We start from the raw sequence: 27540 nt of genomic DNA, 5'->3' as shown, positions 1-27540 counted from the left end.
AAAAGGCCTTTAAGGAACAAAAAGGCCTTTAAGGAACAAAAAGGCAAGTCCACTTTGACTGAAGATGTAGTATTTACTCATACAGATGAGGAAACTGTGGCTCAAGGAAGTTCAGTGAATGGAGAATATATACTAAGGTCATCAAAGCAATAAGTGGGGGAATCTAGATTCAAACTTTGAACTTTATAAATCCTGTGTTCTTTCCATTATACCTTGGCATTCTCTAGTGAAAATTTGAACAAAATCTTTCCAGACTCTGGTATTTTGTTTCTTTTCCAACATCACAGAACATTCCCTTGCCACTTTCTGTTTTTTAACAAAGAAGATATTTGTATGTGGAACCATTGCTGTCAACAGAAAAGGGATAATTGACCTGGCAGGAGGAAGAGATGCTTCTATTGAATTTGTGGCTTTCAAAACTGATTTGAGGGTTTGCTTGACTCAAAGGATTTATGAGCCTCCAGAGTTGTCAGGGTTCTATGGTATCCACTGTCTATATTAATCTGGGGATTTCTTTGACTTTTGCCCATGGACCATTAAAACTTTGAAAATTCGTAGCAAGTGTCTTATACTCTACATTGTTTCTATTCGATGGTATAATTTTGTAAACTTGACCTACCTCTGGCAAGTATTTAAACTGATGTTTCACAAAAGACACAAACTCCTTTTTGCAGTTGATCGCCATATAGCTGATAAAACATCGAAGTGTTTATCTGCATTTTGATATGGACGTGTGGGAAAGGGGAGGGAAGAAGTCGTTATGATGCAAAAGCAAAGTTGGAAGAATCATTTTTTTTTTTCCTTCAGAGAATCTTCTCTATTACCCTGTAATAATCTGCCCACAATCCAGGATGTAACAACCTGTTTGCTCAGTAGTCTTTAAAACTGTCCATATCATGTCGCATTTGTGCTCTTAAGTAACTGGTGACTTGTTAGCTTAGAGACCAATTTCAGAAATGTTTTATGTAAGGAGACTTCCCTGGCGATGCCCCTGCTCCTTTTGTAACCTGATACAATTGTGGTGTGTTTATCAGACACCTTATGCCCTACATTTTTTTCCTTCTGATTGTTCTTTTCGTTAGGAATAATGACTGTAACATAACACAATGAATTTAATTCCTGAGCTAACATAAAAATTCTTATTGGCATTTTTCATTTGTGATTCTATATCTTTCTTCTCTCAATCTGAGGAAGGAAATAATATTAAGAGATAACTTTTAAGGTACTGATTTTACTTGTTCTAACATCCTTAAACATCCTTTGTTTTGTGGGTGTTTTGCTTAAATGAGGATTGTGGAATTAAGCTTTTATGACTCAAGATTTGGAAGTATTATATGCCAAATGCATCTTAAAAAATTCTCTAAAATACAGTTGTATTATAGAGATGTATAAAAAATATTTAACGAAAAAAATTTTTTATCACTGAGGAAACACCTAATATTTTGTTTAAATTTTCAGAGTATACTTATTTTCCTTTATAGTGTTTTCCACTCCACTCCACTCCACCCCTGAGCATTTTTCTGTTTCCTTAAATGTCTTCTCTGTTTTTGTTTACAGGCAGCTATTAATGGTGTAATACCCCAGGAAAATGGCATTCTGCAAAGGTATGTTATAAGATGATGAGAATTTAAAGCAAAAAAGAGACAGTGGTTAGTTTTTTGTTTGTTTGTTTCACTTTTTCATAGAGCATTTTATCTTTGGTGTATTAAGTTATTGATACAGTTCTTCTTTCAGATATTTGGTTAGTTATATTAATTTCTGAAAGTCTCTAGTGTTTAACTGTGTAATGTTTCTTTAAATTGGGTGATGCCATTTTTAAAGATGATTTATTTTATTTTTAGGAAAACTTTTCCAAGTCATCTTCTAATTCATAAGATGGAAGGAACTGAATCCTTCAAGCTATTAGTAGTGAGAAAATCAGACATGGCTCAGTAACTCCAGAGCATGGTTATCATTTAACTATACAGGCTTTGTCTCCAACCTTACTAATTCTTTTTTTTCCTTCTTTTTGGTTTCTAAATTAAATTTTTGTTAATTTGCAACAATTTGAGTAAGTCCTTCCTAATGAAACTTCCCAGAGCTTTGAACTGTTTTGCCTGAAGTATCCACTGTAAAACATGTGGAATAGTCTTTGTGGTTTTGTGTCATTGCCAAAAGGTAAAATTGGAAGATGATGCCAAGAGAGCTATAGTAGTTACAAAACAATTCCTTAAATTAAAAATAAATTCATAACTTTCTTTTCTTAAAATTGGAGACTGGTTATGGATTAAGAGAGCACATTATAAAGTCATAGGAGGCAAACCATTCTCCCTTCCAAGTATAGTTTAATTACTTGATTCCCCCTACCCCTCCTCTCTCCTTGCAGTTCAAACTTTGGCTTGATTTTTGGTGGCTGGGATTTCTAAGTCACTGAAGCATGATCTGCTAAGTGCAGATGAGGCAAACAGAAACAGCAGACTAGGAATGAGGTTGTTTTGGAGAGGAAGGAAAGTGCTGTTGCAAAAACATCAAAAAATTCACCATGAACTGCAAAATGTGCTGTACTTTATAGGAAACTGTGTATATTTAGAAAGAAAGAAAAATTCTGTTTGATACCTGTACCACCCTTTGTGATTAATGGTTTTTAGGTCAAAGCAATGATAAACAGACCTATTCCCCACTCTCTCTTTTTTTTTTTGGAAGACTATCAGAATTTCATCCAGAGTAAATGTGGCTGATTTCCACAGTATGTACCAAATTTTGTTCAGTTTTTTTTTTTTTTTAAGTTCACAAGCATTCAATTCTATTGAAACCCTTGTCTAGAAAGCAAACCAGATGATTACAAGAGCTTCCTTCAAGATTATTTTTTCCCCTTGGTTTAGAAAATTTTAGACTGCTAAATATGGCTCCAGTTTTATTCTTGAGTAAATGTTATGTCACTTTTTGTGCCAGAATTTTTGCTTGCTAAACCCTTGTGGATTCAGCTGCTAGGTTCTGAGTACATATTGGATATATCTTATAATTAATAGTATTTGCTAGAGGTGAACTGTAGAAATTCCCTCATCCCTGGAAACATCCCAACTTCCTGTCACAGAAGATACTTTTTGCTTAATATATTTTATAGCTAGAAATTCAGTACTGAATTGATTTCTAATAAAGTTACTATAATATTTGGGGTTTAACTTTCATCAGAGTGGGTTTTCTTTTCTTTTGTTTGCTTGTTAAAGGAATGAATCATATGTCCACAGAAGAAAGTAATAGTCTTCAACTATTTTCTTTCCTAACCTTGTTCTTTAGTTTTCAAATCACTGTGGATTTGATAGAACTGAAAATTCTTCTTGTAGTCTGCTGACCAGAGGAAATGAAAGAGGGCTCTTTGTACTTTTTCGTGGATTTAACACTGAAAGTGTAAGATACAGTGCTAGGAATGGTATATGTAGGCAGTTTAAAAGAATCTTTGTTTTGTGTGTTTGAATTTTGTAATAAGTTGATGATAGTCTATAAAAACAACTACCTCAATTTGTCACTTTATACCTCAACAGAGAAAAGAGCTACCAAGAAGAGGGATGGTTATTTTTTTTAATATGTAAATTATTTTGGGGAAAAGAACCTAATCTCTGCACTTGATAGTTTTTCTTGAATTCAGATCTTCACGTTTGTTCAAAAGTGGAATTTTTTTTTTAATGTGCCCGTAAATTCAAGGCAAAGAAACCTTTTCTTTTTTTTAATGCTTAAGGTATTTTGCTATGTAATTGATACAATTTTCTTTATTAATGCCCATTAAAACCCTTAAGTAAATGCTCATATTTCATAGATGAGGAAACTCAAGATTAGAGAATTTATAGGTTCATTGAAGGCCACAAATGTAGTAGGTGATGAGGTCTGGATTTTCTCATTTTAAAAACCATGCTCTTTATTTCATACCAATCTGGCCTCTTGAAGGTCAGTAATCTAGTCATGTCATAACTTTTAAGATTTTTTTTCCTTGGGGTAAAGAAGTTAAAATTTAATGCATGTATATAGCATCTTTCTTCTAGAGCTTTGTTTTTACAGTCATTATTTCAGTTGTAAGCAAGTAAAAACACAGGTATTTTTATCTCTCATTCTAAAGGAGAGAGAATAAACCATGAGTGATTTGACTCAGATAACACAGCATGATGCTGATGGAGTCAGGAACATAAGCAAGTCTTCTGCCTCATCCTCCAAGGCTTATTTAACTACACAATACATTGCTAATACAGCATATGCTTGCTTAGAACTAAAATAATAACTGTAAAAGCAAAGCTGTAGAAGAAAGATGCTATATACGTGCATTAAATTTTGCTTTCTTTATCCCAAGGAGAAAAAATCTTAAAAGTTATGACTAGATTAATAACTTCAAGAGGACAGAGTAGTATAAAAGAAAAAGCACGGTTTTAAAATGAAAAAAATCCACTGATGAAAGAAATCAAAGAGGACACTAACAGATGGAGAAATATACCACGTTCATGGATCGGAAGAATCAATATAGTGAAAATGAGTATACTACCCAAAGCAATTTACAAATTCAATACAATCCCTCTCAAGCTACCAGCCACATTTTTCACAGAACTAGAACAAATAATTTCAAGATTTGTATGGAAATACAAAAAACCTCGAATAGCCAAAGCAATCTTGAGAAAGAAGAATGGAACTGGAGGAATCAACTTGCCTGACTTCAGGCTCTACTACAAAGCCACAGTCATCAAGACAGTATGGTACTGGCACAAAGACAGACATATAGATCAGTGGAACAAAATAGAAAGCCCAGAGATAAATCCACACACCTATGGACACCTTATCTTTGACAAAGGAGGCAAGAATATACAATGGAGTAAAGACAATCTCTTTAACAAGTGGTGCTGGGAAAACTGGTCAACCACTTGTAAAAGAATGAAACTAGATCACTTTCTAACACCGTACACAAAAATAAACTCAAAATGGATTAAAGATCTAAATGTAAGATCAGAAACTATAAAACTCCTAGAGGAGAACATAGGCAAAACACTCTCAGACATACATCACAGCAGGATCCTCTATGATCCACCTCCCAGAATTCTGGAAATAAAAGCAAAAATAAACAAATGGGATCTAATTAAAATTAAAAGCTTCTGCACAACAAAGGAAACTATTAGCAAGGTGAAAAGACAGCCTTCTGAATGGGAGAAAATAATAGCAAATGAAACAACTGACAAACAACTCATCTCAAAAATATACAAGCAACTTATGCAGCTCAATTCCAGAAAAATAAACGACCCAGTCAAAAAATGGGCCAAAGAACTAAATAGACATTTCTCCAAAGAAGACATACAGATGGCTAACAAACACATGAAAAGATGCTCAACATCACTCATTATTAGAGAAATGCAAATCAAAACCACAATGAGGTACCACTTCACACCAGTCAATGGCTGCGATCCAAAAATCTGCAAGCAATAAATGCTGGAGAGGGTGTGGAGAAAAGGGAACCCTCCTACACTGTTGGTGGGAATGCAAACTAGTACAGCCACTATGGAGAACAGTGTGGAGATTCCTTAAAAAATTGCAAATAGAACTACCTTATGACCCAGCAATCCCATTGCTGGGCATACACACTGAGGAAACCAGAATTGAAAGAGACACATGTACCCCAATGTTCATCGCAGCACTGTTTATAATAGCCAGGACATGGAAACAACCTAGATGTCCATCAGCAGATGAATGGATAAGAAAGCTGTGGTACATATACACAATGGAGTATTACTCAGCCGTTAAAAAGAATTCATTTGAATCAGTTCTGATGAGATGGATGAAACTGGAGCCGATTATACAGAGTGAAGTAAGCCAGAAAGAAAAACACCAATACAGTATACTAACACATATATATGGAATTTAGGAAGATGGCAATGACGACCCTGTATGCAAGACAGGAAAAAAGACACAGATGTGTATACCGGACTTTTGGACTCAGAGGGAGAGGGAGAGGGTGGGATGATTTGGGAGAATGGGAATTCTAACATGTATACTGTCATGTAAGAATTGAATCGCCAGTCCATGTCTGACGTAGGGTGCAGCATGCTTGGGGCTGGTGCATGGGGATGACCCAGAGAGATGTTGTGGGGAGGGTGGTGGGAGGGGGGTTCATGTTTGGGAACGCATGTAAGAATTAAAGATTTTAAAATTTTAAAAATAAAAAAAATTAAAAAAAAATAATAAAATGAAAAAAATCCAGACCTCACCACCTGTTACATTTGTGGCATTTGGTGAATCTATAAATTCTCTAATCTTGAGTTTCCTCATCTATATGAGCATTTCTTTCTTAAGGGTTTTAATGGGATTTAATAAAGAAAACAATATCAATTGCCTGACACAGTTACCTTTCAATTACCTAATACCTTAGGCATTAAAAAAAAAAAGTTTCTTAAGTGTCTTTAACTTACGGGTACATTAAAAAAAAGACAATTTCTATTTTTGAACTCATGTAAAGAGGTAGCAAGAATACAGAGAAGAACTATACAAAAAGATCTGAATGACCCAGATAACCATGATGGTGTGATCACTCACCTAGAGCCAGACATCCTGGAGTGCAAAGTCAAGTGGACCTTAGTTAGCATCACTGCAAACAAAACTAGTAGAGGTGATGGAATTCCAGATGAATTTCATATCCTAAAACATGATGCTATGTAAGCTGCACTCAATATGCCAGCAAATTTGGAAAATTTAGCAGTGGCCACAGGGCTGGAAAAGGTCTGTTTTCATTCCAATCCCAAAGAAAGGTAATGACAAAGAGTGTTCAAAGTACTGCACAATTGGACTCATCTCACATGCCAGCAGAGTAATGCTCAAAATTCTTTAAGAGAAGCTTTAACAATATGTGAACCGAGAACTTCCTGGTGTTCTACCTGGATTTAGAAAAGGCAGCAGAACCAGAGATCAGATTGCCAACATCCGATGGATCATAGAACAAGCAAGAGAATTTCAGAAAAACATCTACTTCTGCTTCATTGACTAAGCTAAAGCCTTAGACTGTGTGGATCACAAAAAACTGTGGAAAATTTTTCAAGAGACGGGAATACCAGACCACCTGACCCGCCTCCTGAGAAATCTGTATGTTGGTCCAAGCAACAGTTAGAACCAGACATGGAACAACAGACTGGTTCCAAATTGGGAAAGGAGTACATCAAAGTTGTATATTGTCACCCTGCTTAGCTTATATGCAGAGTACATCATGTGAAATTCTGGGTTGGATAAAGCACAAGCTGGAATCAAGATTGCCGGGAGAAATATCAATAACCTCAGATATGCAGATGACACCACCCTTATGGCAGAAAGTGAGAAGAACTAAAAGAGCCTCTTGATGAAAGTGAAAGAGAAGAGTGAAAAAGCTGGCTTAAAATTCAACATTCAGAAAACTAAGATCATGGCATCCAGTCCCATCACTTCATGGCAAACAGATGGGGAAACAATGGAAACAGTGACAAAGTTTATTTTCTTTGGCTCCAAAATCACTGCTGATGGTAACTGCAGCCATGAAATAAAAAAAAAAAAAAAAAAAAAAAAAAAAAAACACGCTTGCTCCTTGGAAGAAAAGCTATGACCAACCTAGACAGCATTTAAAAAAGCAGAGACATTACTTTGCCAACAAAGGGCCGTCTAGTCAAAGCTATGGTTTTTCTAGTAGTTGTGTATGGATGTGAGAGTTGGACCATAAAGAAAGCTGAGCGCTGAAGATGGATGCTTTTGAACTGTGATGTTGGAGACAACTCTTGAGATTCCCTTGGACTGCAAGGAGATCAAACCAGTCAATCCTAAAGGAAATCAGTCCTGAATATTTGTTGGAAGGATGATGGTGAAGCTGAAACTCCAATCTTTTGGCCACCTGATGCAAAGCACTGACTCATTGGAAAAGACCCTGATTCTGGGAAAGATTGAAGGCAGGAGAAGGAGATGATAGAGGATGAGATGGTTGCATGGCATCACTGACTCGATGAACATGAGTTTGAGCAGACTGTGGGAGTTGTTGAAGGACAGGGAAGCCTGGCGTGCTGCAGTCCATGGGGTCAGAAAGAGTTGGACTTGACTAGCGACTGAACTGAACTGAATAAAGTTTGTAACTAATGCAGTCAGAATCTAAACCATTCATTTATGCATAAACATCAGATATATACATGTATATTTAATCCTTCTTCGTAAAATATTTTTTTATTCAGGATATTATTCAGTTCAGTTCAGTTCAGTCGCTCAGTCATGTCCGACTCTCTGCGACCCCATGAACTGCAGCACGCCAGGCCTCCCTGTCCATCACCAACTCCCGGAGTTCACTCAGACTCACGTCCATCGAGTCCGTGATGCTATCCAGCCATCTCATCCTCGGTCGTCCCTTTCTCCTCCTGCCCCCAATCCCTCCCAGCATCAGGGTCTTTTCCAATGAGTCAACTCTTCGCATGAAGTGGCCAAAGTACTGGAGTTTCAGCTTTAGCAGCATTCCTTTCAAAGAAATCCCAGGGTTGATCTCCTTCAGAATGGACTGGTTGGATCTCCTTGCAGTCCAAGGGACTCTCAAGAGTCCAACACCATCACAGTTCAAACACATCAATTCTTCGGTACTCAGCCTTCTTCACACTCCAACTCTCACATCCATACATGACTACTGGAAAAACCATAACCTTGACTAGACGGACCTTAGTCGGCAAAGTAATATCTCTGCTTTTGAATATGTTATCTAGGTTGCTCATAGGAGTAAGCATCTTTTAATTTCATGGCTGCAGTCACCATCTGCAGTGATTTTGGAGCCCCCAAAAATAAAGTCTGACACATTTTCCACTGTTTCCCCATCTATTTCCCATGAAGTGATGGGACCAGATGCCATGATCTTCGTTTTCTGAATGTTGAGCTTTAAGCCAACTTTTTCACTCTTCTCTTTCACTTCAGCACCTTTAAAGAATTATTTTTGGAGATAGTTATTGTTAGAAAGTTGCACTAATGAATTACTTGTGTTTTTGGCCAGTATATGTTATGTTCTAAAAATTTTTTGTATTAATACTGTGTAATTTTGCTCATTGATTAAATGGTATTTATCAACTATTATATTTTGTGATCCAGACATATGTATTGTATGTGTCTTTGTTTATTAATCCATTGAGGAAGCCTAGAGAAGAGAGGTTTGCTTTCAGATCTTGAGCATTATTATAAATAGCTTTCAGAATAGGTAGATGCTGAAATTTTCTAATTTAGAAAATGTCCATTTTGGCTAATTAGTTTCTGTTTATTGTTTTTTCTGATGTCCATTAAAAAAATCTGGCTTTTTTTTTTGAATACATATATCTTTAAGGCACATTTTATTTATTTATCTTGTACCTAGAGGTTTTACCAAGGGGTGAACTTTTCAAAATGGAAATAACAAGGTTAGAGTCTCTGTTTGCTTTGCTTTGTTCACTGTCTTTCCTGGACCTGTGTGGTTTGTAGAGGAAAGTTGAATAAGGATAAAAACAACACTTTAGTTGAAGTTTAGATCTAAAATAGTTTTTTCCATAGAGTTTCCCTTACCACTGTGTTTGTATGTATATGTATTTTTTTCTTCTCCTTTTAAATTATTGATTAACTAGAATAGTGAGAATAGATTATAGGATTGAAGTCTTCATAGATGAAAAATTTTTAAATATATTTTTTGAGTAAACAGTTTTGGATACCTTTGCACTCTTTGGATGCTATTGAACATTAGTCACAACTGATAAGATTATTCATTAACTGGACCTCTTTTTCTCTCTGTCTCTCTCTCTTTTTTTGATTGCTAGTAAGAAACTAATGTAAATTCATTATGTTTTGTTGATCTTGAAATAGAATAATTATAGCTAATAAGAAAATTTTAAAGGATAACTTAAAAAAAAATCCTTTGTGACCAACAAACATACCAAATAGCCTGCTCTGATTAGAAATATTAAACTGTGTCCTTGAGTTAGGGTTTGGTAAAGAGAAGAAGAGCAGCACACTAGGAATTTCAAATCTGAGGGTCTTTCATGTAGTGCATAGTTATACAGATGTGGTGTAGGTTGAAAGAGCCAAAAGGGATACTTAAGACAATCTGGATGTAACGACTGCAGGAAACAACTGCACCACTAGGCCCAGATGGGGTGTGTTCTACTGGTGAATGAGGAAGAGAGCCTAGGGCCAGAGAAAACTTAAAGCTGTGGTGTCCTCTGAGAAGGGTGGGCAGAGCTGGGACTGTGTGGGGCAGATCTGTGGAACCCACTCCTGAGAGCTTGCTCTAGGACAGGCTGCCCAGAAGAAGGGCACAAGGTCATTCCTTGTACTGGAGGGAAAAAAGAAAGATTTCGGGAGAGGTTGAAGTTAGCAGAATTTTGGAGCTCAGAGGAAGGACCCTAGGAACTTAGCACGAGACATGAGAAAGAAATCTTGCTCAGCTGATACTGATATTTCTGACAGGATGCAGAGGTTTGTTTTGAAATATTGAAAGAAAATAGAAGCTAACATCAGTGATTGACTGAAACAAAGTGGGTGCCATTGATGGTGCTGTCACTGCTAGGATAGTGTTGATAGTTTCAGTGTGTAAACTGTAAGAACAGAATTTTGTGTGTGTACACACATGTTGTTACTGTCCTTGTTTCTGTTTACTGGCCATACAGCCATGGTTGGTTTGTTCTTCCACTGTTTTCTGTCAGTCAGTACCTCAAATAGTCGAGGTTCTCTAGTTGGTGGGACATCTCAAACATTCATTCTTGAAGAGTTAGTATCCTCAGTGGACCTTTGAAGAAAATTGGTTATAGTTTCCCATTAACTCTTAATTTTGGGTATACTCTGGAAAATAGCCCATTGCATGTAGCAACAATCTTGATTTTTTCCCCTTGATGATCAGGAGATATCAGCTAGTATCGCCTCCTTTGTTGACTGATTCAGTAGCTAGAGGAGTATAACATGGCCAAGTGGCATTCTCAAATTCTAACACAGTGGAAGTACTGTGGAAACATTACGTCCTGTGATATCTGAACCACCAGATGCCAAAGTTGCAGGAAGCAAAAATTCGGTAAGTTATTAGGCATAATAAGTTAATACCACCACTTAATTCTCTTACTCATTTTTTTTTCCCCTGGCGGTGAGACATATCACGATGTTTTGGTCATTGATGTAAAGCATATACCATCCTTTAAGGTGGACCCTTAAACTTTGAGGACTGCTTCCGTGGTAGCTCAGGCAGTAAAGAGTCCGCCTGCTATGCAGGAGACCTGAGTTTGATCCCTGGGTTGGGAAGATCCCCTGGAGAAGGAAATGACTACCTACTCCTGTTTTCTTGCCTGGAGAATCCCATGGACAGAGAAGCCTTGTAGGCTACAGTCCATAGGGTTGCAAAGAGTCAGACACAACTGAGCAACCGACGCACAAACTATACCCAATCTGTGCCATAACTATCTTTAACCATTCCACTGTTAAATAGCTAGCTGTTTCTGGGTAATGGTATACACCAGTGATACCAGTGCTGAACTTCTGTTACTGTGAAATGAGTTCCTTGGTTAGAACCAGTGTTGCATGGAAAGCCATAGATCAATAAGGTGAAGTCAATCAGTCGTGTCCGACTCTTTGCAACCCCGCGGACTGTAGCCTACTAGGCTTTTCCATCCATGGGATTTTCCAGGCAAGAGTACTGGAGTGGGTTGCCATTTCTTTCTCCAGGGGATCTTCCGCCAGGATCGAACCAGGTCTCCACATTGTAGCAGATGCTTACCATCTGACAAGGAAATCATAGATCAATAAGGCATTCCTTAAATCCATGAATGGTGGTGCTGGCAGAAGCATTGCTGTCAGAGAAGTCAACTATGTATCCAGAAAAGTGTCTTTTTAGATAGGCACAGATGACTGACTGCCCCCTCCATGGTAGAAATGATCCATTACCAGACGCCTGTGAATGGAGTTGTATTGAGGGTTCCATATTGGTCTCTGTTGTTTGCAGTTTAGGCATTCTGTAGATTCCCTAGCCAGATTCAGACCTGGTGAGGGTAAGTTGATATTGTTGTGCCTAACCTCCACTCCTATTGGCATGGCCAGATTGTACCTTAAAGCATTGAATAGTCCTGGGGTACAAATGAATAAAGCTCACTGACATCAGCAGAACAATGCCATTTTATCTGTACTGAGAGGTCCCCCCCACCCGCCCCCCGCCTTTTTTTTTTAACTGGATAGCTTCTCTGGTGGCTCAGTTGATAAAGAATCTGCCTGCAATGCAGGAGACCAGGGTTCGATCCCTGGGTTGGAAAGATCCTCTGGAGAAGGCAATGGGTACCCACTCCAGTATTCTGGCTTGGAAAGTTCCATGGACTAATATCTGGGATTGCAAAGAGTCGGACACGACTAAGCGACTTTTACTTTCAGTTTCATAGACAGCAGTCACCCAATAACATGTATTCACATTTTGTGTCCACACTAAATGATCTATTTCCATTCCTCTTCCTCAGACTCTTGTGTGAGTCAGTTTTCTTTTTATGTTTTCCAAGTTCTGATCAGCTGACCAATTCATTAACTACTTCATGTGATTCAGTATAGATTTGTATCTCAAGTTATTTCTCCGTCTAAATGAAGTGATCACCCTGTGTTACAACCTTTAAGTTCTCCTCACTTTCACTACTGTCTTTTTAAAATATTTTATTTAGTTGTTACTTATTTTTGGCTGTGCTGCATCTTTGTTGCTGTGTGCTAGTTGCTTTCTCTAGTTGCTGTGAGTAGGGGGCTACTTTCGTTGCTGTGTGGGCTTCTCATTGTGATGGCTTCTCGTTGGGGAGCATGGGCTCTAGTCGCACAGGCTTCAGTAGTTGTAGCATGTGAGCTCAGTAGTTGTGGTACTTGGGCTTAGTTGCTCCAAGGCATGTGGGATCTTCCTGGACCAAGGATAGAACCTGTGTCCTCTGCATAGGCAGGCAGATTCATTACCACTGGACCATCAGGGAAGTCCTTCAGGGATATCTTTGATTAGGGTTGCAATGATGTTTCAGCAGTTTATTTTTGGTTGGTACCGGCATATTATACATAATCATTTTTTCCTTTCCCAGTCCAAATTTTTTCTTTCTCAGTTAGCTTAGATATCTCTTAGGCATTGATGGGAGTACGTACAGCAACCAGCTTCTGACCCCTGGACCCTGAAACTTCACCAAGGTGAAGGGCTCTGCATTTTTGTGGTGTATCTCCTAATGTCTAGCATGCCCATTTATCTTACCAAAGCATCAAAATGCTTGCTACTTTTGCTCTTCAGGGCTAGTCTGCATTGTCATCACTATAATGTTTTGTGGGATACCTGGGTGATCAAGATCTGTCCAGGCTAGATTATTATGACAAAGAACAAGAGAGTTGATTTAATCTTCAGGAAAAGATAGTGAGGGTTTATTGTTTACCCTGCTGAGAGGCAACAAAATGCCTGTCATGGTGCTTGCAAATTAAAACAAAAAGTATAGGCAAGAGTTGTTGTTCCTATTCTCTCCTCCTACATAATATCCCTGATTTCATGGATCAGGAAGTCAATAGGAGCTATCTATCGGGATCTGGGGAAAAAACTGCAGGATAGGTTGAAGATATGGAATGAGGTTCGTGACATTGTACAGGAGACAGGGATCAAGACCATCCCCATGGAAAAGAAATGCAAAAAAGCAAAATGGCTGTCTGGGGAGGCCTTACAGATAGCTGTGAAAAGAAGAGAAGCGAAAAGCAAAGGAGAAAAGGAAAGATATAAGCATGTGAATGCAGAGTTCCAAAGAATAGCAAGAAGAGATAAAAAAGCCTTCTTCAGTGAACAGTGCAAAGAAATAGAGGAAAACAACAGAATGGGAAAGACTAGAGATCTCTTCAAGAAAATTAGAGATACCAAGGGAACATTTCATGTGAAGATGGGCTCGATAAAGGGCAAAAATGGTATGGACCTAACAGAAGCAGAAGATATTAAGAAGAGGTGGCAAGAATACACGGAAGAACTGTACAAAAAAGATCTTCATGACCCAGATAATCATGATGATGTGATCACTAATCTAGTGCTAGACATCTTGGAACATGAAGTCAAGTGGGCCTTAGAAAGCGCCACTACGAACAAAGCTAGAGGAGGTGATGGAATTCCAGTTGAGCTGTTTCAAATCCTGAAAGATGATGCTGTGAAAGTGCTGCACTCAATATGTCAGCAAATTTGGAGAACTCAGCAGTGGCCACGGGACTGGAAAAGGTCAGTTTTCATTCCAATTCCAAAGGAAGGCAATGAAAAGAATGCTCAAACTACCGCACAATTGCACTCATCTCACATGCTAGTAAAGTAATGCTCAAAATTCTCCAAGCCAGGCTTCAGCAATACGTGAACCGTGAACTCCCTGATGTTCAAGCTGGTTTTCGAAAAGGCAGAGGAACCAGAGGACAACTTGCCAACATCCGCTGGATCATGGAAAAGGCAAGAGAGTTCCAGAAAAACATCTATTTCTGCTTTATTGACTATGCCAAAGCCTTTGACTGTGTGGATCGCAATCAACTGTGGAAAATTCTGAAAGAGATGGGAATACCAGACCACCTGACCTGCCTCTTGAGAAACCTATATACAGGTCAGGAAGCAACAGTTAGAACTGGACATGGAACAACAGACTGGTTCCAAATAGGAAAAGGAGTATGTCAAGGCTGTATATTGTCACCCTGCTTATTTAACTTCTATGCAGAGTACATCATGAGAAACGCTGGACTGGAAGAAACACAAGCTGGAATCAAGATTGCCGGGAGAAATATCAATAACCTCAGATATGCAGGTGACACCACCCTTATGGCAGAAAGTGAAGAGGAGCTAAAAAGCCTCTTGATGAAAGTGAAAGGGGAGAGTGAAAAAGTTGGCTTAAAGCTCAACATTCAGAAAACGAAGATCATGGCATCTAGTCCTATCACTTCATGGGAAATAGATGGGCAAACAGTAGAAACAGTGTCAGACTTTATTGTTTTGGGCTCCAAAATCACTGCAGATGGTGACTGCAGCCATGAAATTAAAAGATGCTTACTCCTTGGAAGAAAAGTTATGAGCAACCTAGATAGCATATTCAAAAGCAGAGACATTACTTTGCCGACTAAGGTCCGTCTAGTCAAGGCTGTGGTTTTTCCTGTGGTCATGTATGGATGTGAGAGTTGGAGTGTGAAGAAGGCTGAGCACCGAAGAATTGATGCTTTTGAACTGTGGTGTTGGAGAACTCTTGAGAGTCCCTTGGACTGCAAGGAGATCCAACCAATCCATTCTGAAGGAGATCAGTCCTGGGTGTTCTTTGGAAGGAATGATGCTAAAGCTGAAGCGCCAGTACTTTGGCCACCTCATGTGAAGAGTTGACTCATTGGAAAAGACTCTGATGCTTGGAGGGATTGGGGGCAGGAGGAGAAGGGGACGACAGAGGATGAGATGGCTGGATGGCATCAAGGACTCGATGGACGTGAGTCCGAGTGAACTCCGGGAGATGGTGATGGACAGGGAGGCCTGGCGTGCTGCAGTTCATGGGGTCGCAAAGAGTTGGACACGACTGAGCAACTGAACTGAACTGAGGTTGAAGAGAGTAAATGAACCTTGTGTGATTAGATTAGGCTAAAACTTCATTTACCACTGTAATCTTCCATTTTTATATTCCCAGGAGAATTAGTATCAGGGTTAGCATCCAGTTATCTCCTAAAGATCTAGATTTTCCTTTAATCAGTACACAAACCTTTAGTAAATAGCTACCGGTCTCTTAGGGGAATTCTTAGAGGAAATTTTACAATACCAATGGTGGCTTTCTTGCATTGTCTTTAGGTGACCAAGGAATTTGTGTTTGGAAACCGAGAGTAACTATGACCCTCCAGTGTAGATATTATGGAAGTTAGGATCTAGGTTGCCAAATCTAGGTTTCTACTGTTTATAGATCAAGTACTTTTAGTCAACTGACTTTCAATTTTGTTTCTTAGAAGTACCACATTCAGTGAAGTACTATTAAAGATTTCTGCAGGTTGAAATCTTCTGATTCTTACATTTCATCCATGCTGTTTATTAACATCATTGCTTCCACCTTTTTCTTGTTGAACTCTGCTCTGTGACCTCTGCACTGTGGGATCCCATCATGCCTATTAGGGAATCTTTTTCAGTGGTATCATTAGCCCTGAAACACCTGTCTTATTCCCTACCCACAGAAGACAGCTACTACAGAGTTTTTCAAGGATGTAGATTTCCTTCCTAATGTGTTTTTTCAGTGCTTTAGTACAGTATTCTCTGGGACCTCATGGATAATGTCATGGGATGATGTGTATATATTCAGGTTCTACATGATTAATCCACTCCAGCATTCATGTTTTTCTAAGCATCTTGATTTCTTCTACATTTTGCCAGGAAAGTTTGGACATTACATCCTCATTAAATGTAGACTCATTTGGGATTTAAGTTTTCTTCGGTCAACAAGAAAACTATTAGAGGTTCTTACAGCTGCTTAAGCATACATATTATATTTGGCCCTATCCAAATTCTTTTTGTCAAACTCACTTCAAATTTATTTCCACAACTATTCCCTAGGATTTTGCTGATATATTTATCAAAATCTTATAATTACTTTTGGATATAAGCTATCTTTTCTCAGTTAATATGTTGTACTTATTTTTGTGGAGCAGGCCTACATCTGACTTTAGAAGTAGTAAGGAATGGTGGAGGTAGGTTTTAAGAATAGGCATCTACTTTCAAGGGAACTGTCTCAGGTAATAGTATTAATAGTTTTTAAGCAAGAGGCTAGTCTTCTTAACCATGAGGAGGAGCTGTTTCTGCTTACAAAAGAGGCTCAGAGAGACTCAAGGGGTTCAGTTACAACCTTTATCTCAATCCACTCAGGTATCTGCATTTCCTGGGCTCCCCTGATGGCTCAGCTGGTCAAAAATCCACCTGCCACGTGGGAGACCTTGGTTTGACCCCTGGGTTGGGCCGATTCCCTGGAGAATGGAACAGCTACCCACTCCAGTATTCTGGCCGGGAGAATACAGTTCCCTATATGACTCCTATTCGGTCCATGGGGTTGCAAAGAGTCAGACATGACTGAGCAACTATCACTTTCATCCCCATTCCACATCTTAGATCCTCATTCCTTCCACAACAGTGCCTTAACTTTCACAAGAGAAACTTAAAAAGCATGTATTTTCAACTTTCACTATAGCTATGCAAGCTAAAAACTTAAATTTTGAGTCTGATTTTTAGGAGAATCATACCTTTGATTACAAGAAATAAGAAACTTGTTTAAAAATGCCACTTCAGAAACTCTGTAACATTCTTAACATGAATGAATGGAATGTTAAAACCCCCCTAGTGTATCATTCTGTTCTGTAAGCTCTCCTTTGGAGTCAGAAGCAGCCTGCTCATAGTTCTTGTTATCATTACAACCATAATGGTCAGGTCTGATCATCATTTGGTTCCTTCAGGCACTTGTTTCTATAGTGATAGTTAATCATTATGCCAGTGCATGGCTTGGATTACTAATATCCCATTTTCCATTGGCAAGGAGCTAAGCAGTGCATTGAAGGTCAAGGCCATAATCAAGGCAGTTCCTGAATCCTGTGTTTCCTGGGACACCTTCGTTATCAAGAAAATGAAACCACACTCTAGGGTATTTTTAACAGAGGTATTCAAACGGTGAAGAATCCGCTTGCAATGCAGGAGACCCAGGTTCGATCTGTGGGTCAGAAAGATCTCCTGGAGAATGAATGACTGCCCACTTCAGAATTCTTGCCTGGAGAATCCCATGAATTCAGAATCCCAAGAATCCTGTATTTTTGCCTGGAGAATCCCACGAGCCTGGTGGGCTACAGTCCATGGGGTTTCAAAGAGTCGGACACGACTGAGTGACTAAGCACACAATGTAGGATCAGTTAAACAGGTTTGGAGGACTAAAAGAGCAAAAAAGTAAAACTGAAGTAACTTAGGTATAATAATTGCTTCAGGAAGTTACCACTTGAAGGTGTAAGAAATTAACAGAACTTTAAATTTCAGAACGGCTCTTTGGAATGGAGAATTAGACTTCTGTGGGATGTTTATTGTCTAGCCATTAACTGGTATCTCAGAGGCAGTGACAAGAAGCTGGTTGTAAGAATGCTGAAAAATAAGCTGCAGGGTGATGCTAATGGAAATGCATGTAAACAGGAAGAAGGAAATCTTTCTTGCCCTCCTCCTAATTACTAAGTTCTATCTAGTATCCTCTCTTTGACAAAGTCTATCAGGAAACCTTAAAGAAAAAATATAATTTTGCAGAAATCTTAGCTCCTAAATTACAGAAGACTATACAAGGGTGAATTTGGAGTTAAGAAACAATAAGTCAGTGACTAAACTACTGTTTTTCTTAGATTCTGAGACATTGTGACAACATTTAGATGCGTGAAGTGTTGCACAGATTCTGTTCTTAGATACTTAGAAACTCACTTTGGATTCCAGCAGTGACATTCTTCCTGCTTTGGACATTTTCTCTGTTCTCATATCTTCCTTCCCACATTACTTTCCTTGACTGTAACAGCTGGGAGAATGGATAGGTTTTTGTCTTTGAATCAGCGATTACTTGAGTGCCTGAACTCAGTTAAGATCTAAGAAGCTAGTCATGTTAAGACTTTTTGACAGTGACCTACAGTGAGAAATATTTGGAATCCAAAACACATATTACAAATATGTCCCAGAATCAAAAGTTTTTTGAAACAATACTTAGTTCTAACTATTAAACATACTGATAATTTCCATTCTATTCTGTTCTCTTCTACTCTATTCTTAGTCTTATCCTAATTCTGTTCTTTAAAATATGAAGTAAATGTAAATATTTTCTCCTTAATTGTATAAACAATGCTTAACCTAGCTTGTTTTTGGTCATTCTTGTCGTTGTTCCTATTCGAGCCCCCACCCATTAATTTAACTTCAGGGTGAGAGGAAAGGTATTTTAGAACTGAGCCTATAGTTCTTATGTTGGAGAAAAGTTATACAATAATGATATTTAACAGGAGCATTTCTTATGCTCCCTCACTACTGTTCCTACTGAGGGGGAAAACAGTAACTATATGTGTGTGTGTGTGTATATATATATATATATGTGTGTGTGTGTGTGTGTGTGTGTGTGTGTGTATATATATGTAATATACATTAAGTCAGAGAAAGAAATCCAAATTCTTTAGAATTATTTCTCCTCTCATTAGTTTGTTAAATGTGTATCTCCTGTGATAAAGTATTGAACTCGGCAGATGATACAACCAATAAAAACACAAATGTGAGATTCATAATTATTGGTAGTGGTGAGAAGTTAGAACTAGTTTGAGGTAGTAAAACGTGCTCTGAGTTGGAAAATATTTAATCTGAGATATGAAGGATAATTTAGCTAGAAGAAAGGTGAAATTTTGGAATGGGATGGGAAGGAAAGATTGTTCTTGGAAGGAATGGTTAAGGTTATTTGTTTATTTGGTTTAGGAATGGTAAAGTTTTCAGAATAGTTTTTGTGGAAAGTGTAGTCAGTTAGTGACTGGGTAAGTAAATCAGAGTGGGTTAAGAAAATACTGTAATTCAGAAGAGTTTAAATGATGTTTTACCAATGTAGTAAGAGCACAAGACAAAAAAATAATTGAATGATATGTGTGATACTACTATGAGAGGGAAAGTAAGGTGGCTTTCACTCAGTGGGAGAGATTTTGTGAAAGAATTAGAACTTAAGTTAGTCCTTGATGCACAGGTAGATAAATATGACGTGAAGAACAACACAAGCCAAGTACAGAGTAGATCTTTAGTGGTAATTTGTAGTGATTTGGTTGATGATAATCCTTTTTTGTCAATATTTCAGTGACTATGGAGGTGAGACTATATCAGGACCTGCATTTGATCCAGCAAGTCACCCAGCTCCAGCTCCTGCTCCCTCTTCCTCTTCAGCATTTCGACCTGTAATGCCATCTAGGCAAATTGTAGAAAGGCAACCGCGGATGCTGGACTTCAGGGTTGAGTACAGAGACAGAAATGTTGATGTGGTACTTGAAGACAGCTGTACTGTTGGTAAGGTTTTTCCTGCCATATAGCCGTCACAAATAAAAAATTTATTAGGTAAACATTCAGCTCATATTCTTTTCTTTTGAGTTGGCTGCTATACCAAGAGGGGGTAAAAAAACCGGATTGATGTTGTTCCATATATATTATTGTGTTTTAATTTTAAATACTGTCTTGATATTGAGGTAAGTTTGAGAAGAAAGTTTTTTTGTTCTACATATACAGAATGGTATATGAAGCTGTTTCAGGGCAGATACAAACCAAACATCTCAGAGCTTAAAAAAAATAACAAAATTATTAAGTACATTGATAACAGACTTTTTAGCTGAAGTGCTCTCATTTTTAATACTGATTAATGAGCGATCACTTTTTCTCCCTGGTGGCTGAATAAATGCTTCAGCGTTATTCTTTCAAAGGAGACTCACCTGTGGCGGATTCATGCTGAAGTATGGCAAAACCAAAACAATATTGTAAAGTAAATAAATAAAGAAATAAATAAAACAAAGGGGGAAAAAATAAAAGAGATGTCTAAAATCAACCATTTTAAAAGAAAAAAATTTTTTTAAAAACGATACAAAGTTTGTACAAATATCATATGACTTCCAACTGAATAAAAATATAATGTACCCTAAAAAAAAAGAGACTCAAAGTGTATGCCTGCCATTTTAAGACAAACTTTACCAAAATTCTGTAGAGAAACTATGTTGAATTCATATTCGATTCAGATTATTTGATCCATGTTTGTTGTAGAACCAGAAATTGTATTTTTATTTTAATAGAATTTTGCCTTAAATCTAAATTTTAGATATTTCTGAAATTTTGCTTTTCTTCATTTTTGGGGTGATTCTTATTTAATTTTATTAATTGAAGTACATTAAGAGAAAAGCAAGGCTGTTAAAACTGATCAGATAGTTATTCCTTTACTTAAATCCATTAAGAAACTTTCCACTGTTTGGAGGATAAAATTCAATTCTTTTAACATGGCCTGTAAGTCCCTGCTTGACCAGACACTGCTGCATTCCTAGTTTTCATCTGTTATCACTCTCCTTCTTACTCACAATGCCCAGCTTGTAATGGACTTCTTTTGGTTCACTGAATAGGTTATACCCAATAGGGCATTTGGGCTTGTTCTTTTCTTTGCCTAAATTCCTCTACATGTAAATGAAATATGTACAGTACAGTTTTATTAACAGTAGCTACATTGTTGTACAGCTGCTGCTGCTAAGTCGCTTCAGTCGTGTCCGACTCTGTGCGACCCCATAGATGGCAGCCATCAGGCTCCTCTGTCCCTGGGATTCTCCAGGCAAGAACACTGGAGTGGGTTGCCATTTCCTTCTCCAATGCATGAAAGTGGGAAGTGAAAGAAAAGTCGCTCAGTTGTGTCCGACTCTTAGCGACCCCATGGACTGCAGCCTACCAGGCTCCTCCATCCATGGGAGTTTCCAGGCAAGAGTACTGAAGTGGGTTCACTTGTAGAAGTGAAACTCTGTATCCATTGAAATGCAACTCCCTGGCTGTTGTCATTCTGTTTTCTGCTTCTATGAGTTTGACTACTTTAAATATGTTATATAAGTGGAATCATGCAGCATTTGTGTTTCTGGATTACTTCACTTAGTATGATATCCTCAAGGTTTATCCATGTTGTAACATATTACAGGATTTCCTTTTTTAAAGCTGAGTAATATTCCAGACGTTCAAGCTGGTTTTAGAAAAGGCAGAGGAACCAGAGGTCAAATTGCCAACACCCGCTGGATCATCAAACAAGCAAGAGAGTTCCAGAAAAACATCTGTTTCTGCTTTATTGACTATGCCAAATCCTTTGACTGTGTGGATCATAATCAACTGTGGAAAATTCTGAAAGAGATGGGAACACCAGACCACCTGACCTGCCTCTTGAGAAACCTATATACAGGTCAGGAAGCAACAGTTAGAACTGGACATGGAACAACAGACTGGTTCCCAGTAGGAAAAGGAGTACGTCAAGGCTGTATATTGTCACCCTGCTTATTTAACTTCTATGCAGAGTACATCATGAGAAACACTGGGCTGGAAGAAGCACAAGCTAGAATCAAGATTGCCGGGAGAAATATCAATCACCTCAGATATGCAGATGACACCACCCTTATGACAGAAAGTGAAGAGGAACTAAAAAGCCTCTTGATGAAAGTGAAAGAGGAGAGTGAAAAAGTTGGCTTAAAGCTCAACATTCAGAAAACGAAGATCATGGCATCTAGTCCCATCACTTCATGGGAAATAGATGGACAAACAGTGGAAACAGTGTCAGACTTTATTGTTTTGGGCTCCAAAATCACAGCAGATGGTGACTGCAGCCATGAAATTAAAAGACGTTTACTCCTTGGAAGGAAAGTTATGAGCAACCTAGATAGCATATTCAAAAGCAGAGACATTACTTTGCCAACTAAGTTTCGTCTAGTCAAGGGTATGGTTTTTCTAGTCTTCATGTATGGATGTGAGAGTTGGACTGTGAAGAAAGCTGAGTGCCGAAGAATTGATGCTTTTGAACTGTGGTGTTGGAGAAGACTCTTGAGAGTCCCTTGGACTGCAGGGAGATCCAACCAATCCATTCTAAAGGAGATCAGTCCTGGGTGTTCTTTGGAAGGAATGATGCTAAAGCTGAAACTCCAGTACTTTGGCCACCTCATGTGAAGAGTTGACTCATTGGAAAAGACTCTGATGCTGGGAGGGATTGGGGGCAGGAGGAGAAGGGGACAACAGAGCATGAAAGGATGGCATCACTGACTCGATGGACGTGAGTCTGAGTGAACTCCTGGAGTTGGTGATGGACAGGGAGGCCTGGCGTGCTGCAATTCATGGGGTCACAAAGAGTCGGACACGACTGAGCGACTGAACTGAATTGAATATTCCATTGTGTGTATGTACCATATTTTCTTTATCTGTTCATCTGTTTATCGACATTTAGGTTGTTTCCACTTCTTGGCGATTATAAATAATGCTGCTGTGAACATGGGATTGCAAATATCTCTTTAGACTCTACTTTCAATTCTTTGTGTGTGTGTATTGGTTTTTTCTCTGTTTTTTTTTGTTTTTATTTTCTGTATTTCATTTTATTGGAGTATAGTTGATTTACAATGTTGCATTAGTTTTAGGTGTACAGCAAAAGTGATTCAGTTATATGTTTATATATATATATATATATACATATATATATATATATTTTAAGGTTGTTTTCTCAGATAGGCTATCATAGAATATTGAGTAGAGTTCCCTGTGCTATACAGTAGATCCTTGTTGGTTATCCATTAATATCTTATGTATAGTAGTATATATGTATTCATTCCAGGGTTCTAGTTTATTGCGACCCCTCCCCATCCCTTTGCTAACTGTAAGTTTGTTTTCAGTATCTGTGAGTTCATTTCTGTTTGGTAAATACATTCTTTTTTTTTTTTTTTAAGTAGATTCCACATATAAATGATATCATATGGTATTTGCCTCACTTCACTTAGTATGATAATCTCTAGGTCCATCAATGTTGCTGCAAATGGCATTATTTCATGCTTTTATATGGCTGAGTAATATTCTGTTAGAGCTTCCCTAGTAGCTCAGCAGTAAAAAAAATCTGCCTGCCTGTGCAGGAGACGTGGGTTCAATCTCTGGGTCAGGAAGATCCCCTGGAGAAGGAAATGGCAACCCATTCCAGTATTCTTGCCTAGGAAATACTATGGACAGAGAATCATGGTGGGCTGTAGCCCATGGGGTCGCAAAAAATGAGACCCGACTTAGGGACTAAACAACAACAAATATTCCATTGTATATAGGTACCACATCTTCTTTATCCGTTCCTCTGTCAATAGACTTGCAGGTGTGTTCTTCTGGATTAATACCCAGAAATGGCCTTGCTGGATCATATGTTATTTCTGTTTTTAATGTTTGAGCAGCTTCTGTATTTTTTTGCATAGTGGCTGAACATTTTACATTTCCAGCAATAGTACACAAGTATTTCTTCCAGTTTTTCCGCATTACCAGTGCTTGTCATTTTCTGATATTTTGTTTTTGTTTTTATAATGACCATCTTAACATGTTTGAGTGACATCTCATTGTAGTTTTGATTTATAGTTCATGATGATTGAGCATTTTTTATATAGCTGTTGACCATTTGTATGTCTTTAGAGAAATGTTTGTTCAAGCCCTGTGCCAAGTTTTAAATTGGATTATTTAACTTTATTGCTATTTAGTTGTGAATTTATTTGTTTTGAATATTAACCCCATAACAGATATGTAGTTTGCAAATATTTTCTCCCATTCTGTAGGTTCCTTTTACTCTGTTATGTCTTAAGCTGTACAGAAGCTTTTTAGTTGAATTTAGTCCCACCAGTCTATTTTTATATTTGTTGTCTATGCTTCTGGTGTCATATATCCAATAATCATTGCCAAGATAAATATGGAGTTTTTCCTTTATCTTTTCTTCTAGGAGTTTTGCAGTTTCAGATTTTTAACCCATTTTGAGGTAATTTTTGGGTATGGTATAAGATAAAGGTCTAATTTCATTCTTCTGCATGCAGCTATCCAATTTTGCCCACACTATTTGTTAAAGAGACTGTTTATAATGTAGACTTGGTACCCTTGTCAAAGATCATTTGACTTATGTGTGGGTTTTGTTCTGCACTTTATTTTGTTCTCCTCTTTATGCCAGTCGTGGGCTGTTTTGATTACTTTGTAAAATTTCTTGAAGTCAGTAAGTGTGAAGCCTCGAGTTTCATTCTTCTTTCTCAAGATTGTTTTGGCTATTTAGGGTCCTTTGTGGTTCCATTTGAATTTTAGTATTGTTTTTATTTGAGATCTTTCTACTTTTTAAAATGTAGGAATCTATTGCTAGAAACTTTCCTCTTAGTATGGCTTTCCATAAGTTTTGGTAATGTTATGTTTTCATTTGTCTGATGATATTTTCTACTTCTCCTTATTTCTTCTTTGGCCTATTGGTTGTTCAAGCATTAGATTGTTTAATATCTACATATTTGTGAATTTTCTGGGGTAGAGGACATATTAGGTGGTGGTGGTTGTTTAGTCACTAAGTCATGTCCACCTTTTGTGACCCCATGGTCTGTAGCCCTCCAGGCTCCTCCATCCATGAGATTTCCCAGACAAGAATACTAGAGTGGGTTACCATTTCCTTTTCCAGAGGATCTTCCCGACCCAGGGATCAAACCTGCATCTCTTGCATTTGCAGGTGGACTCTTTACCTCTTAGCTGCCTGGGAATCCTGCCATATTAGGTTACAAACAAGTTAACAGATTTAAGAAGACTGAAATCATACCACGAATGTTTTCCAACCACAGTATAATGAAACTGAAAGTCAGCAGCACTTTCCTTTATGCTTTTCTTCTTAAATTTATTATCTGTCCTGAGCATGTTCTTTGTGTGCTTAAGAGGATGTGTATTCTGGTGCTGTTGGGTGTTATGTTTTGTACATGTCTATTAGTTCCATTTTGTCTACAATTTTTGTTCAAGTCCTTATTGATTTTCTCTGTGGAAGTTTTTTCCATTATTGAAATCCTCTGCTATTTTTGTGTTGTTGTATACTTCTCCCCTTGATTCTTTCCTTGTTTGCTTTGTAAATTGGGTTCTTTGATGTTGAGTACATATATGCTCATAATTGATATGTCCTCCTGGTGAATAGCTTCTTATATCATTATATAATATTTTCTCGCAACATTTTTTTCTTTTCTTTTCTTAGATTGAAGGATAATTGATTTACAGCATTGTGTTAATTTCAGGTATGCAGTATAGTTTTTCAGTGTTTTTGTAGATTATGTTCCCCTATAGATTTTTACAATGTATTTGGTGTAATTCCCAGTGCTGTGCAGTTTACTTATTTCATGCATGCTGTTGCTGCTAAGTCACTTCAGTCATGTCTGACTCTGTGTGACCCCATAGAGGGCAGCCCACAGGCTCCCTCGTCCCTGGGATTCTCCAGGGAAGTAGTGTGTTAATCCCATACTCCTAATTTTTCTTCCCTGGCTCCCTCTCCCCATTTTTAGCCATAAGTTTTTTTCTATGTCTTTGGGTCTCTTTCTGTTTTGTATATACATTCATTTGTATTAGATTTTTAGATTCCACATTTAAGTTTGTCTTTCTCTTTCTTATTTCACCAAGTATAATATTCTCTGGATCTATCCATGTTTCTGCTGCTGCTGCTGCTAAGTCGCTTCAGTCGTGTCCGACTCTGTGCGACCCCATAGATGGCAGCCCACCAGGCTCCCCCATCCCTGGGATTCTCCAGGCAAGAACACTGGAGTGGATTGCCATTTCCTTCTCCAGTGCCTGGAAGTGAAAAGTGAAAGAGAAGTCGCTCAGTCGTGTCCGACTCTTTGAGACCCCATGGACTGCAGCCCACCAGGCTCCTCCATCCATGGGATTTTCCAGGCAAGAGTACTGGAGTGGGGTGCCATTGCCTTTCTCTGGATCTATCCATGTTTCTGCAGATGATAACATTTCATACTTTTTTATGGCTGAATAGTATTCGTGTGTGTGTGTGTGTGTGTGTGTGTATGTGTGTGTGTGTGGTGTTTGGGGGAGTGGGAGAGAGGGATAGGGAGAGCAAGGGATTGCCTTCATTTAGTTGTCTGTTTTTGGACCATGTACACAGAATGTCTTTTCTCATTCTTTCAGTTTCAGCCTGTATGTGTTCATGAAGCTAGAGTGTTCTATAGACAGTATATGAGCTTCCCAGGTGGCTCAGTGGTAAAGGATCCACCTGTCAATGCAGGAGATGCCTGAGACGTGGGTTTCATTCCTGTGTCAGGAAGATACCTTTGGCAACTCACTTCAGTACTGTTACCTGGAAAATCCCAGGGACAGAGGAGCTTGATGGGCTGTAGTACCTGGGGTTGCAAAGATTTGGACACAACTGAGCATATAGTTGTGGACACAATAGACAGCATATAGTTGGAGTTTGTGTTTTTAATCCATTTAGCCTGTCTATGTCTTTTGATTGAAGAGTTTTATCCATTTACATTTAAAGTAATAACTGATAGGAAAGGAGTTACTGTTGCCATTTGTTAATTATTTCTTTCTGTCTTGTGGCTTTTTTATCTCTATTTTCCTGTTTTACTGTCTTACTTTTTTTTTTTTTTTGTAGTGTCATTCTTTGATTCTTTTCATTTTCTTTTGTATATCTCCTTTAGGTATTTTCTTTGTACTTTCCATTGGGTTTATATAAGACATCTTACAGTTACTACAATCTATTTTAACCTAACTTCAGTCATATACAAAACCTCTGCTGTTTTATTCTCTCCTCTTTTTGGTCAGTTCAATTCAGTTCAGTCACTCAGTCATGTTCAACTCTTTGCGACCTCATGGACTGCAGCATGCCAGGCCTCCCTTTCCATCACCAACTCCTGGAGTTAACTCAAACTCATGTCCATTGAGTCGGTGATACCATCCAACCATCTCATCCTCTGTCGTCCCCTTCTCCTCCTGCCTTCAATCTTTCCCAGCATCAGAGTCTTTAAAATGAGTCAGTTCTTCATATCAGGTGGCCAAAGTATTGGAGTATCATCTTTAGCATCAGTCCT

At 38.2% G+C, this 27540-nt stretch overlaps 1 protein-coding gene across 1 annotated transcript in view; it reads left to right on the top strand.

The window, feature by feature from the left end:
• The window catches only part of FAF1 (Fas associated factor 1), a 478462-nt gene that overhangs the window by 113876 nt on the left and 337046 nt on the right, over positions 1 to 27540 (top strand). Inside the window, exons 3-4 of the mRNA XM_005678443.3 lie at positions 1558 to 1604; positions 19791 to 19996. Of these exons, the coding sequence (XP_005678500.1) occupies positions 1558 to 1604; positions 19791 to 19996 (253 nt within the window). The remainder of the gene's footprint in view (positions 1 to 1557; positions 1605 to 19790; positions 19997 to 27540) is intronic.

This window comes from Capra hircus, chromosome 3 (genome assembly GCF_001704415.2).
Source record: "Capra hircus breed San Clemente chromosome 3, ASM170441v1, whole genome shotgun sequence".
NCBI lineage: Eukaryota > Metazoa > Chordata > Mammalia > Artiodactyla > Bovidae > Capra > Capra hircus.
The sequence above is the reverse complement of the archived record's forward strand: the minus strand, read 5'-3'. Positions and strand labels throughout refer to the sequence as shown.